The sequence below is a fragment of the Schistocerca cancellata genome, chromosome 12 (genome assembly GCF_023864275.1).
Source record: "Schistocerca cancellata isolate TAMUIC-IGC-003103 chromosome 12, iqSchCanc2.1, whole genome shotgun sequence".
Taxonomy (NCBI): domain Eukaryota; kingdom Metazoa; phylum Arthropoda; class Insecta; order Orthoptera; family Acrididae; genus Schistocerca; species Schistocerca cancellata.
The window spans coordinates 20,775,861-20,790,606 of record NC_064637.1 but is presented as its reverse complement, the minus strand read 5'-3'; the positions used below and the strand labels follow the sequence as shown (position 1 = coordinate 20,790,606).

Below are 14,746 nucleotides of genomic sequence, written 5' to 3'. Positions count from 1 at the left end.
TGGCTGAAACTATGAAAATAAGCCAGCACTCTGTCTTCAAGTGAACAGTCAGAAATTAGGTAGGTACAAAAACAGTGATCTGAGCTTTGTTATTTAATCTGTTTTGACTAATTTTGCTATCTAGCTAAATGCCAACGAATTTCACACACAGTGTTTAACTTACTGTATGATCCTAAGGTATGTTTATGGCACCAGCAAGTCATTTTAAGGTTCTTGGGATGTGATTCGTCTAATGCAACTAAATAAAAGACTCTTTTTATTGTACTATAAGTGGTTTACGTATTATTTGTGAAGCGTCTTCTGTGGAATTTTGAGTTGTTATTTGTGTGTATATGCCACCGGGAGATGTTATTGGGCAGTTTGCATATCAAGGATATCTGAATTTCGGCATTTAATAAACTCATTTCGACTTAGCAACTCGTTTTCGTTCTACATCGTGTTTTGCTCGTAAGTTTGGCAGAAATGCAAAATTAAACTGGCTAGAATTGCACGTTAATTGTGTACATAGCACTGTACAAAAACGGCAAGTGAACTGACGTTTAGCTGTGGTGCATTTCAACAGACAGTTCGCATATTTTGCTGAGATTTCCGACTGGAGCAAATAGAATCCAAGGTATTAAGTGACACCTAACAAGTCGCTACAGTCTACACACACAAAACAATTTTTCCAAGCAAAATTAAAATTTTTGATAAAATAAGTGAATTTTATTGACAGTTGAAACAAATCGGATGGAACGTTTTCAAGCTGATGATCACTGAAATCAGAAACAAAGGGCTGAAGCTGTAATGTGATTAATATCATTGCTGCAGTAAGAGGCTATAGACATTACAACAAAGTGGGAAGAGGACTCACTGTACTGAATTGTTTATACACTAAGGAATCTTTACTGTTCCAAGTGAATAGTTTGCAAACAATGTCCTACATAAAGAGATGGACAAGCACCAAAGAAATAAGTCTTTACATGAACATGGAAACAGATGCAGCCACCAGTTACACCTCAGCAGGAAAGAAAATAAAATCTTGTGCTGTATAACAAAATAGAGTTATGCAATTAAGTGATCAAAGACAAACATGAAATATACACCTCCAGTAATACTGTACACTCAAAATTATTCATTAAATAGCAGTTTTGAAACTTCTGGATTACCTGAAATATGTAAATTATATAGACAACTGTACTATTATAACTACTATAACTGAGGGGCTTTTGCAATACATTCAATTGAATAGTGAAAATGCTGTACAAACATGTAACAGAGCAAATATTTCAGACCTATTTATGTAACTGTGTGTACTTGGGCACATATTTGTGACATACATACAACTTACATTGTCTACACGTGGATAAATATACAGTAGTCTAGAATAGTCAACCATCAGGTTCCCAAATCAGAAGACATCTGAATTCTCGGGTCTGCTCAGTCCAAATTCAAAACTTTGTTTGGTACAGTCAACATTACTTCACTCCGAAATCCAAGAAAGCTCTACAAATTAGGAGAAATAGTTAAGAAAAGTCAAATTTTAACCATGCTAGAAACAAGATTGCAAAATGAGAATGCCACCATGTAGCACAGATTTTGGAAATTACAGACTATTCAAAAAGCAAAAAAGGCAAAATAACACCAATAAATATACCCCATGTGGTAGATTGTATGAACAGTTTCATAAGACATTCAGAGATCCATAATCAAAGTGAAGAACAAAATTAATGACAATTTACTTTGAATGTGCAAATAAAATTTAAACAGTAATTAATGTTAATCAGCCAAGGGGAGGGGGAACAGAAAAGTAAACATGCGATGGGGGGTGATAGAAAAATTAATCTCTAAAATTCCACAAAATCATGGGAAAATTTTGACAGTATTTTAATGATCAGTTAGTGCAAGAGAAAATGCAAGGAAATAATTTGTGACTTCCTTGCGCACAAATGGAACAAACAAAATGGATACTTTCTTAACTGTGTAGAAATTGTAACCACAAAACTGTCAACACATTTCAAACAAAACAAAAAACACCTGACAAGAATTTAGGCGAAATCCGTACTGATCATATCACAATCTCATAGCCACATCACAAGGGGATTTTAAATATGTAGAAGTACACAAATATCCAAATATTTACAGATCACTACCTAACCACAGTGAAACTAAATTTAAAGCCTCAAAAGTTCAGCAAACAGATACAGGTAATACCGAACATGATACTGATTAACTCCAAGCAATGCTATTAGCAAATGAACTCAAAACACAAGCACAAAACTCCAAAGAAATCTCAACAGAAACTTATCGAAACTACATAAACTCAAATTCCTCTACAAAGATGGAAAGAGACATCCATGGTGGAACAGACTGCGCAAGCAGTAAAGTCTAGACAAAGAGCATTCAAATCATCAAATAATAAATTGAAAAAAAAAAAAAGTGCCAAGCAACTCCAAGCAGCTTGAAAATTGAACAAAAAGACATTATGAGAAGTCATCTTCAGGCTTATAAAAAACAAGGATTCTTATATGAAACACTTAAAACAAATCTAAATGGATACCAGCCCCAAAAACTGTTTCATGAAAGAAAGTGCACACTTGGCACATAACCAAGAAATAGATAATTTAAAAAACTTCCAAACTGCCCTAAACCCAAAGAAAGATTTCTAACAGAAATTCTAAAAACCAATTCAGATTCACAAGCATCAAATGAAGGGGAAATTGCTGAACAAGAAGTTAAAAATAAGCATTTTGTTAGGACAGAACCGTTGCATTAGTCCTAAAAGCTCCCACACCACAAAACAACCTGAATTCAAATTCAGTGAACATCAGGAAAATTCCAGACCAAACGGATCTTGCCTGAAACAAATTTTAGCTATGAAACTAATTCTCACATCAAAACATTTATAATAAGAAAGTATCTTTATAGATTTTAAGAAAGCTTATTAGAAAAAGTAATCCGAAAGTGGCGAAAACAAATTACAGTTTAAAATTGATGAACCAATCAAATTCAAGAGTGATTCTCAACCCAAATATATATGTTAAACTATTCAGAGACAGCTTTCTGGCTAACAAGTGACATCCGTGACAAAAAAAAAATGCATATCAAAATACACAAAACTGAGGCACGACAATACAGCCACAAAACAAGTCTGTCTATATGGGACTGAAGGCACTGAAGAAATCCAATGTGAAAAACGAAAATAACATTTTTAGTTTGAAATCGCATTTAGGAATGAAAATACTGTACATAGAAATTGAACGGGCAGAAATTGCGCTTCAGGGTACTCTTCCTGGCACAAAAATCCAATGAGACCATTACAGTTTGATGCTATGAGCGCAAAAAGGAGCTATTCTGTAAGACAACGTAATACAAACAATAAGAAAAGGTAAAACTAAACCATAAAATGCCCCTAGTTGTACATGGCGTGGTCAAGTAGGTCCCAAACGAGATAATTATTATAATACATTAGGTTTTCGTTACAATAATGAAATGAAGTATTCAGCAGTAATCCAGCGAGAAAACGAAAAATTAGCACTATGGTTACAGGTGGCTGTCAGGAAAAGCGGATTTAATTGAATAGCTCAAACCTTCGCAATGTTTCATCATCTGGTGGAGGAAGACCAAGTCCTGCTCTCCAATTGAAGACTTTTAATTTAAATTCTTCCATCTTCTATCCAACTCTGTTGTCACTAGCTCACTGGATGTCACGCCGATTTCCCCTTTCAACTCGCGCAGTCGCGCACTCTTTCAAACGTCAACAGTGTACAATTCGATTATCGACACTTGTTGTCGATTACATCAAGGTCGATTAAAATTTAACCGAAAAAATAGGCCTTTCAAAAATTGTAATACACCCCCTCGTTTTAAGTTAAATGAGGGAATTAATCACGATTAAAGTTAACTGAGGTTGTAGACTCGTTTACCTTGAATTCATCGCAGTTGAAAATGAAACGAGGTAAGCAAGTGCCCGCCGTATGAAGGTGGCATCCCGTTTTGATGTTTTATGGGCCAGTTGTATAATCTTGGGCTGTTTTTTTTTTCCTTTATTGTCTTGGGCTGTAAATCCACGAGGCATTATAGGTAGCTATTTCAACTGGCACCGATATCTCATTGGTTGGCGGTAAGAGCCAATGAGACGTAGCTGCTTGTAGGTAGATCTTTGAACGCTTCGTATGATTTTCGCGGGACCTCTGTCACCATATGAATGCTGATTGTGTCTGTTAGGCTTCCCATTTCGTATGATTGATCGGAAGTGATATGTTTTCAGTCGGCGCGAATTTGGACATTACAGCTGCTTCGTAAGTTTGAAAGATAATTGCATAGCGTTGGTTTGTGATTGTGTATTTTGTTGGGTTGTACGTGTTTTGTAAGAGAGGCTCGTGATACGTAATTGCAGTCAAGAGGGAATGAGCTAACGCCTTTTAAGTGTATTGTTGGGTAAATAGCTCCGGTTTTTAGTTTGGGAACAAGTGAAGGATTAGGGGTTTTTGGATATGTATGCCTATTAACGCGTTCGAACCAAAAACTTCGTATTGGACCGCAGTATGAATATACGGATATTTGCTAGAATGTAAATATAACTGCGGAAAGCGCCCTATATTAAAGACTGTGTCACGACACATTCTTTGCAGTCTCATGTGTAAATTAAACCAGTTTTATTAGGATTCCTTGAAAACTTTAGAATTTGTGCATACGGTGAATATTTGAATGCAAATAAACGATACTAAACGAGAACCTGCGGTGTTCACGTGTGGAATGACAGATACTCAAATGAAACATGGTGACAAAAATAAAATTGCAATTTTAAAACCCCACAGGAAGTAAAATGCTTTTAGTAACATGATGGCTGAGGTACTAGACCTATGTATATTACAAGGATAAAAAAAAAATCACGTATCACATTTTAATTTTTATAATTTTTTCCTAATTAAAAAAGTAATTTTTTCTATAACTTAGTTGATTGTGCAATAAAGCTTAGGTGTACTGCATAAGTACGCTTGCTCAATATACAGACTGAATAACATCGGGGATAGGCTACTACCTTGTCTCACTCCCTTCCCAACCACTGCTTCCCTTTCGTGCCCCTCAACTCTTATATCTGCCATTTGGTTTCTATACAAATTGTAAATAGCCTTTCGCTCCCTATATTTTACCTCTGCCACCTTCAGAATTTGAAAGAGAGTATTCCAATCAACATTATCCATAGCATTCTCTAAGTCTACAAATGCTAGAAACGTAGGTTTGCCTTTCCTTAATCTAGCTTCTAAGATAAGTTGTAGGGTCAGTATTGCCTCATGTGTTCCAATATTTCTACAGAATCCAAACAGATCTTCCCCGAGGTCGGCTTCTACTAGTTTTTCCATTCGTCTGTAAAGAATTTGCGTTAGTATTTTGCAGCCGTGACTTATTAAACTAATAGTTCGGTAATTTTCACATCTGTCAACACCTGCTTTCTTTGGGATTGGAATTATTATATTCTTCTTGAAGTTTGAGGGTGTTTCGCCTGTCTCATACATCTTGCTCACCAGATGGTAGAGTTTTGTCAGGACTGGTTCTCCCAAGGCTGGCAATAGTTCTAATGGAATGTTGTCTACTCCCGGAGCTTTGTTGCGACTCAGGTCTTTCAGTGCTCTGTCAAACTCTTCACGCAGTATCGTATCTCCCATTTCATCTTCTTCCATTTCTATAACATTGCCCACAAGTAAATCACCTTTGTATAGGCCCTCTATATACTCCTTCCACCTTTCTGCTTTCCCTTCTTTGCTTAGAACTGGGTTCCCATCTGAGCTCTTGATATTCATACAAGTGGCTCTGTTTTCTCTAAAGGTCTCTTTAATTTCTCTGTAGGCAGTATCTATCTTACCCCTAGTGAGATAAGCCTCTACATTCTTACATTTGTCCTCTAGCTATCCCTGCTTAGCCATTTTGTACTTCCTGTCGATCTCATTTTTGAGACGTTTGTATTCCCTTTTGCTTGCTTCATTTACTGTGTTTTTATATTTTCTCCTTTCATCAATTAAATTCAATATTTCTTCTGTTACCCAAGGATTTCTACTAGCCCTCGTCTTTTTACCTACTTGATTCTCTGCTACCTTCACTACTTCATCCCTCAGAGCTACCCATTCATCTTCAACTGTATTTCTTTCCCCCATTCCTGTCAGTTGCTCCCTTACACTCTCCCTTACACTCTGTACAACCTCTGGTTCTTTCAGTTTATCCAGGTCCCATCTCCTTAAATTCCCGCCTTTTTGCAGTTTCTTCAGTTTCAATCTACAGTTCATAACCAAGAGATTGTGGTCAGAGTCCACATCTGCCCCTGGAAATGTCTTAAAATTTAAAACTTCGTTCCTAAATCTCTGTCTTACCATTATATAATCTATCTGAAACCTGTCAGTATCTCCAGGCTTTTTCCATGTATACAATCTTCGTTTATGATTCTTGAACCAAGTGTTAGCTATGATTAAGTTGTGCTCTGTGCAAAATTCTACCAGGCGGCTTCCTCTTTCATTCCTTCCCCCCAATCCATATTCACCTACTAAGTTTCCTTCTCTCCCTTTTCCTACTGACGAATTCCAGTCTCCCATGACTATTAAATTTTCGTCTCCCTTAACTATCTGAATAATTTCTTTTATTTTGTCATACATTTCTTCCATTTCTTAGTCATCTGCAGAGCTAGTAGGCATATAAACTTGTATTACTGTACTAGGCGTGGGCTTCGTGTCTATCTCGGCCACAATAATGCGTTCACTATGCTGTTTGTAGTAGCTTACCCGCATTCCTATTTTTTTATTCATTATTGATCCTACTCCTGCATTGCCCCTATTTGATTTTGTATTCATAACCCTGTATTCGCCTGACCAAAAGTCTTGTTCCTCCTGACACCGAACTTCACTAATTCCCACTATCTAACTTTAACCTATCCATTTCCCTTTTTAAATTTTCTAACCTACCTGCCCGATTAAGGGATCTGACATTCTACGCCCCGATCTGTAGAATGCCAGTTTTCTTTCTCCTGATAACTAAGTCGTCCTGAGTAGTCCCAAGCCGGAGATCCCAATGGGGGACTATTTTACCTGTGGAATATTTTACCCAAGAGGACGTCATCATCATGTAACCATACAGTAAAGCTGCATGCCCTCGGGAAAAATTACGGATGTAGTTTCCTCTTGCTTTCAGCCGTTCGCAGTACCAGCACAGCAAGGCTGTTTTGGTTAGTGTTAAAAGGCCAGATCAGTCAATCATCCAGACTATTGCCCTTGCAGCTACTGAAAAGGCTGCTGACTCTCTTCCAGAACCACACATTTGTCTGGCCTCTCAACAGATGCCCCTCCGTTGTGGTTGCACCTACGGTACGGCTATCTGTATCTCTGAGGCGCGCAAGCCTCCCCACCAACGGCAAGGTCCATGGTTCATTGGGGGAGGAAGAAGATGCTGTGATATGCAAATGATTAGCTTCTCAGAGCATTCACACAAGTTTGTTGCCAGTGGTGACACCTACAACGTGCTGACATGAGGAAAGTTTCCAACCGATTTCTCACACACAACAGTTGACCGGCGTTGCCTGATGAAATGTTGTTGTGATGCCTCGTGTAAAGAGGGGAGATGTGTACCATCACGTTTCCGACTTTGATAAAGGTCGGATTGTAGGCTATTGCGATTGCAGTTTATCGTAGCGCGACATTGCTGCTTGTGTTTGTCGAGATCCAATGACTGTTGACAGAATATGGAATCGGTGAGTTCAGGAGGGTAATACGGAACGCCGTGCTGGATCCCATCGGCCTCGTATCACTAGCAGCCGAGATGACACGCATTTTATCCGCATGGCTGATGGATCGTACAGCCACATCTCGATCCCTCAGTTAACAGATGAAGACGTTTGCAAGACAATGACCATCTGCACGAGTTAGACGACGTGTGCAGCAGCACGGACTATCAGCTTGGAGACCGTGGCTGCGGTTACCCTTGACGCTGCATCACAGACAGGAGTGCCTGCGTTGGTGTACTCGACGACGAACCTTTGTGCACGAATGGCAAAACGTTATTTTTTCGGTTGAATCCAGATTCTGTTTACAGCATCATGATGGTCGCATCCGTGTTTGGCGACATCGCGGTGAACGCACATTTGTCATTGCCATACTGGCATATCACCCAGTGTGATTGTATGGGGTGCCATTGGTTACACGTCTTGGTCACCTCTTGTGCGCATTGACGGCACTTTGAACAGTGGAAGGTACATTTCAGATGTGTTACGACCTGTGGCTCTACCCTTCATTCGATCCCTGTGAAACCCTACATTTCAGCAGGATAATGCATGACCACATGTTGCAGGTTCTGTACGGACCTTTCTGGATACAGAAAATGTTCAACTGCTGCCCTGGCCAGCACATTCTCCAGATCTCTCGCCAACTGAAAACGTCTGGTCAATGGTGGCCGAGCAACTGGCTCTTCACAATACGCCAGTCACTACTCTTGATGAACTATGGTATCATGTTGAAGCTGCATGGGCAGCTGTACCAGTACACCCCTTTCAAGCTCTGTTTGACTCAATGCCCAGGTGTATCAAGGCTGTTATTGTGGCCTGAGGTGGTTGTTCTGGGTACTGATTTCTCAGAATCTATGCACCCAAACTGCTTGAAAATGTAATCACATGTCAGTTGTAGTATAATATATCTGTCCAATGAATACCTGTTTATCATCTGCATTTCGTCTTGGTGTAACAATTTTAATGGCCAGTAGTGTAAAAATTTGTAACATCTAATATATCATCCTTGTAGCATGATATTTTATGACGTGCTGTCTGTCTGGCTTTTGTTTTTGGTTCTTCAGCTGATGTTGTTGTTGAGGTCTTCAGTCCTGAGACTGGTTTGATGCAGCTCTCCATGCTACTCTATCCTGTGCAAGCTTTTTCATCTCCCAGTACCTACTGCAACCTACATCCTTCTGAATCTGCTTAGTGTATTCATCTCTTGGTCTCCCTCTACGATTTTTACCCTCCACGCTGCCCTCCAATACTAAATTGGTGATCCCTTGATGCCTCAGAACATGTCCTACCAACCGATCCCTTCTTCTGGTCAAGTTGTGCCACAAACTTCTCTTCTCCCCAATCCTATTCAATACTTCTTCATTAGTTATGTGATCTACCCATCTAATCTTCAGCATTCTTCTGTAGCACCACATTTCGAAAGCTTCTATTCTCTTCTTGTCCAAACTATTTATCGTCCATGTTTCACTTCCATACATGGCTACACTCCATACGAATACTTTCAGAAATGACTTCCTGACACTTAAATCAATACTGGATGTTAACAAATTTCTCTTCTTCAGAAACGCTTTCCTTGCCATTGCCAGCCTACATTTTATATCCTCTCTACTTCGACCATCATCAGTTATTTTGCTCCCCAAATAGCAAAACTCCTTTACTACTTTAAGTGCCTCATTTCCTAATCTAATTCCCTCAGCATCACCCGACTTAATTACACTACATTCCATTATCCTTGTTTTGCTTTTGTTGATGTTCATCTTATATCCTCCTTTCAAGACACTGTCCATTCCATTCAACTGCTCTTCCAAGTCCTTTGCTGTCTCTGACAGAATTACAATGTCATCGGCGAACCTCAAAGTTTTTATTTCTTCTCCCTGAATTTTAATACCTACTCCGAATTTTTCTTTTGTTTCCTTTACTGCTTGCTCAATATACAGATTGAACAACATCGGAGAGAGGCTACAACCCTGTCTTACTCCCTTCCCAACCACTGCTTCTCTTTCATGTCCCTCGACTCTTATAACTGCCATCTGGTTTCTGTACAAATTGTAAATAGCCTTTCGCTCCCTGTATTTTACCCCTGCCACCTTTAGAATTTGAAAGAGAGTATTCCAGTCAACATTGTCAAAAGCTTTCTCTAAGTCTACAAATGCTAGAAATGTAGGTTTGCCTTTCCTTAATCTTTCTTCTAAGATAAGTCGTAAGGTGAGTATTGCCTCACGTGTTCCAGTGTTTCTACAGAATCCAAACTGATCTTCCCCGAGGTTGGCTTCTACTAGTTCTTCCATTCGTCTGTAAAGAATTTGTGTTAGTATTTTGCAGCTGTGACTTATTAAACTGATAGTTCGGTAATTTTCACATCTGTCAACACCTGCTTTCTTTGGGATTGGAATTATTACATTCTTCTTGAAATCTGAGGGTATTTCGCCTGTTTCATACATCTTGCTCACCAGATGGTAGAGTTTTGTCAGGACTGGCTCTCCCACGGCCGTCAGTAGTTCCAATGGAATATTGTCTACTCCGGGGGCCTTGTTTCGACTCAGGTCTTTCATTGCTCTGTCAAACTCTTCACGCAGTATCATATCTCCCATTTCATCTTCATCTACATCCTCTTCCATTTCCATAATATTGTCCTCAAGTACATCGCCCTTGTATAGACCCTCTATATACTCCTTCCACCTTTCTGCTTTCCCTTCTTTGCTTAGAACTGGGTTTCCATCTGAGCTCTTGATATTCATACAAGTCGTTCTCTTATCTCCAAAGGTCTCTTTAATTTTCCTGTAGGCGGTATCTATCTTACCCCTAGTGAGATAAGCCTCTACATCCTTACATTTGTCCTCTAGCCAACCCTGCTTAGCCATTTTGCACTTCCTGTCGATCTCATTTTTGAGACGTTTGTATTCCTTTTTGCCTGTTTCACTTACTGCATTTTTATATTTTCTCCTATCATCAATTAAATTCAATATTTCTTCTGTTACCCAAGGATTTCTACTAGCCCTCGTCTTTTTACCTGCTTGATCCTCTGCTGCCTTCACTACTTCATCCCTCAAAGCTACCCATTCTTATTCTACTGTATTTATTTCCCCCATTCCTGTCAATTGCTCCCTTATGCTCTCCTTGAATCTCTGTACAATCTCAGGTTCTTTCAGTTTATCCAGGTCCCATCTCCTTAAATTCCCACCTTTTTGCAGTTTCTTCTGTTTTAATCTACAAGTCATAACCAATAGATTGTGGTCAGAGTCCACATCTGCCCCTGGAAATGTCTTAAAATTTAAAACCTGGTTCCTAGTTCTGTCTTACCATTATATAATCTATCTGATACCTTTTAGTATCTCCAGGGGTCTTCCATGTACACAACCTTATTTCATGATTCTTAAACCAAGTGTTAGTTATGATTATGTTGTGCTCTGTGCAAAATTCTACCAGGCGGCTTCCTCTTTCATTTCTGTCCCCCAATCCATATTCACCTACTATGTTTCCTTCTCTCCCTTTTCCTACACTCGAATTCCAGTCACCCATGACTATTAAATTTTCGTCTCCCTTCACAATCTGAATAATTTCTTTTATTTCATCATACATTTCTTCAATTTCTTCGTCATCTGCAGAGCTAGTTGGCATATAAACTTGTACTACTGTAGTAGGTGTGGGCTTCGTATCTATCTTGGCCACAATAATACGTTCACTATGCTGTTTGTAGTAGCTTACCCGCATTCCTATTTTCCTATTCATTATTAAACCTACTCCTGCATTACCCCTATTTGATTTTGTGTTTATAACCCTGTAGTCACCTGACCAGAAGTCTTGTTCCTCCTGCCACCGAACTTCACTAATTCCCACTATATCTAACTTCAACCTATCCATTTCCCTTTTTAAATTTTCTAACCTACCTGCCCGATTAAGGGATCTGACATTCCATGCTCCGATCCGTAGAACGCCAGTTTTCTTTCTCCTGATAACGACATCCTCTTGAGTAGTCCCCGCCCGGAGATCCGAATGGGGGACTATTTTACCTCCGGAATATTTTACCCAAGAGGACGCCATCATCATTTAATCATAAAGTAAAGCTGCATGCCCTCGGGAAAAATTACGGCCGTAGTTTCCCCTTGCTTTCAGCCGTTCGCAGTACCAGCACAGCAAGGCCGTTTTGGTTATTGTTACAAGGCCAGATCAGTCAATAATCCAGACTGTTGCCCCTGCAACTACTGAAAAGGCTGCTGCCCCTCTTCAGGAACCACACGTTTGTCTGGCCTCTCAACAGATACCCCTCCGTTGTGGTTGTACCTACGGTACGGCTATCTGTATCGCTGAGGCACGCAAGCCTCCCCACCAACGGCAAGGTCCATGGTTCATGGGGGGTCAGCTGATGTAGGATTCATAATTTTTCTGATGTTTTACCAGTAAAAGTGGCTGGCATTGTCAAAGCTTCATCCTCCATTGCTGGTGGCGGAGTGTAGTGGAGTCGAGCTCGCAGCCGTAGATTTTATGTACCTTGTGTGCTGATGTCAAAGGGCCTCTTTCCATAGTCAATTCCGGTGTGGTTCTTAGCTTGCTATGTGCAGCAGTCGTTCTGCAGCATGGGAATTCAGGATCCATTCACCTTGAGGTGTTTTTCATTCTTGTTAGTGCCGTGTTTGTGTATTTCTGTAGCTGCTCTGATGAAGCAGGTGTGATAGCTTTTGTCTACAGCAGTAACATCCATTTTGATGAATTTTACTGTGCTCAGTCACACACAATGCGTACTATGTGGAAAAGTTTGTATTGGAATGACAGGATGATCAATGAATACCAGGACCACGTAAAATAAGCGGCATTGCAGGTTGGGGCAGGTGCAGAAATTTGTCATGGCAGAGCATGAGACCAGCCACATAGTAAAATTTGCTGACACAGAAGTTACTTGTGTAGAGATCAGCTATCACACCACCTTGTTCAGAGACGCCATAGAAATACGCAACATGACACTAGCTTCAACAAGAAAGAAGAAAGCTTAAAGGTGAACAGACCCTGGATTCCCTTGCAGCAGTGAATGACTGTTGCAGGTAGTAATGAGAGAACTGCACCGGAAATAACTACACCAAACCCAGCAGTCTGTGTGCCAGCAGTAGTCTGTTTGTGTGCCAGCAGTAGTCTGTGTGCCAGCAGTCTGTCACGAAACCTTCAACTACTTTCTACCATTTTTTGTGATGGACATGCAATTCTGTTCTTTTAATTTGAGTTAGTTTTTATGATGGCATTAGCTGAAATGGCATTATAAGTAAACATATTAAGTGATGCTGATGTTTTTATTTGTGGAATATTTACAATGATCATGGACTTGTACAGGAAATTTATTTCCTGTATTGTCACTTCCAGATTGTTGCATGAGAATCTCTATGTTGAAGCTTTAACATGACAATACATGTAATCATTTGTCATTGCAATAGCAAGATGGCATGTCTGCTTAATGATGGGACATATGTGGTGCACTTATGGTCTAGGGGTAGTACCTGTGAGTACTAATCAAACTGTACATGGTCCCAGGTTCGAAACATGCCACCACTTAAATTTGATTAATAATCGTGATTGTCAGCCAAAGACTTCCGGCATAACAAGCCACCCTCATTCTTTCAATGGTCGGCCTTCTCAAAAGGATGAGGAGTGGACAGAGGTTCAGAGCAACTGGGGTGGGTAACTGCCCTTAAAGGCAGAAAAATCAGCAATGATAAACAGCATGAGGATGCAGAAGGCAAAGGAAACCACTGCATTAGAGGCACATAACTTGTATCCTCAGGACATGTGGCCTGTAAGTGAGAGTGTCATGATGACCTCTCCATTGGCAAAAGATTCTGGACTAGTCCCCTGTTCAGATCTCTGGGAGGGGATTGCCGTAGGGGAAGGTGACCTTGAGAAAAAGCTTCAATAATCAATGAAAGGATAACATTCTAAGAGTTTGGCCATTGAATTTCAGAAGTTCAAATGTGGCATGGAAGCTTGAAAATACTGAAAAGGGAAATGCAGAGGCTCAATCTAAATATAGTAGTAGTAGTGGTGAGTGAAGGGAAATGAAAAAGACAAAGATTTTTGGTCAGATGAGTATATGGTAATACCAACAACAGCAGAAAATGGTATAACATAAGAATAATTTATTATGAATAGTGTGTGCCCCCTTGCAGGTCCAGGGGCTAGAATAGGTCAAAAGTATTACTGCCTGTCATAAGAGGCGACTAAAAGGAGTCTCGTGCTTTTTGGCCTTTGTGATGGTCCTCTGTAGGATTTGACCTCCATTTTTCAAAATTTTCCTGACGAGCAAGCCAGTTGGGTAAGGGCACCTTACATGGTGCTTCGTGTCCATCGTGCATCGAGATATATAGCCAACTTCCTTCTTCTGGCATTGCAGTCCCACTCATCCTCCATCTCTTGGGTGAGGACACCTTTGTGATTGTTTTCCTCCACCCACTATGCAGTGTAGTTTCCTGCACCGATGATGACCATGGAATTCTTTGCACCTCATATCCAGCACTGTAGCATGTCCGTTGTGGTGGGGCTGCCATGTACCCTGTCGGTTGATGCCTCCACTGTTAACTCCCCACGTGTGCCAAGGAGTAGATGCCACTCACCCTGGGGCATCAGGACTCCCGGCAATGGCCATCATGCCAGGTGGCCTTTGCTGCGGCCGGGAGGTGCCCGTGCTCCCGCACCACCTACTTCGGGTGCAACAACCCCCCCCCCCCCGCCCTCCCTCCCCAACCATCAGGGATTTCAGTCTCCACTTCTGAGCCAGAGAAGCGTAAGGCCTCTTCGGCTCCTCTCACCAGGAAGGGGTCCCTTTGGTCACTTTCTTCCAGGTTTCTGCTAGTGGGAAAGGTGACACCTGCCAGTGGCTGAAGAGCCCAAAAGCAGCTGGTTGTAGGGCTTCACACTCATCCTCAGTCCCAGAGACTAAATCAGTGAAGTCCTCCCAGCCAGGGAAACCCAAGGAACAGTGCGAGAAATCAGAAAAGAAGACCCCCAAGAACAAGGAACTTG

At 40.6% G+C, this 14,746-nt stretch overlaps 1 protein-coding gene across 2 annotated transcripts in view; it reads left to right on the top strand.

Annotated features, from left to right (window-relative positions):
- Positions 1-14,746, top strand: part of LOC126109578 (disks large homolog 5-like) — a 721,341-nt gene that overhangs the window by 212,526 nt on the left and 494,069 nt on the right. The window contains exon 1 of one of the 2 annotated variants that reach the window (XM_049914609.1): positions 4,225-4,280. The exons of the other annotated variant lie outside the window; for it this stretch is intronic. Coding sequence (XP_049770566.1) covers positions 4,240-4,280 — 41 coding nt within the window. The 5' untranslated portion in view covers positions 4,225-4,239. Of the gene's footprint in view, positions 1-4,224; positions 4,281-14,746 lie in introns of those variants that run through there. 2 annotated transcript variants of the gene reach the window in all.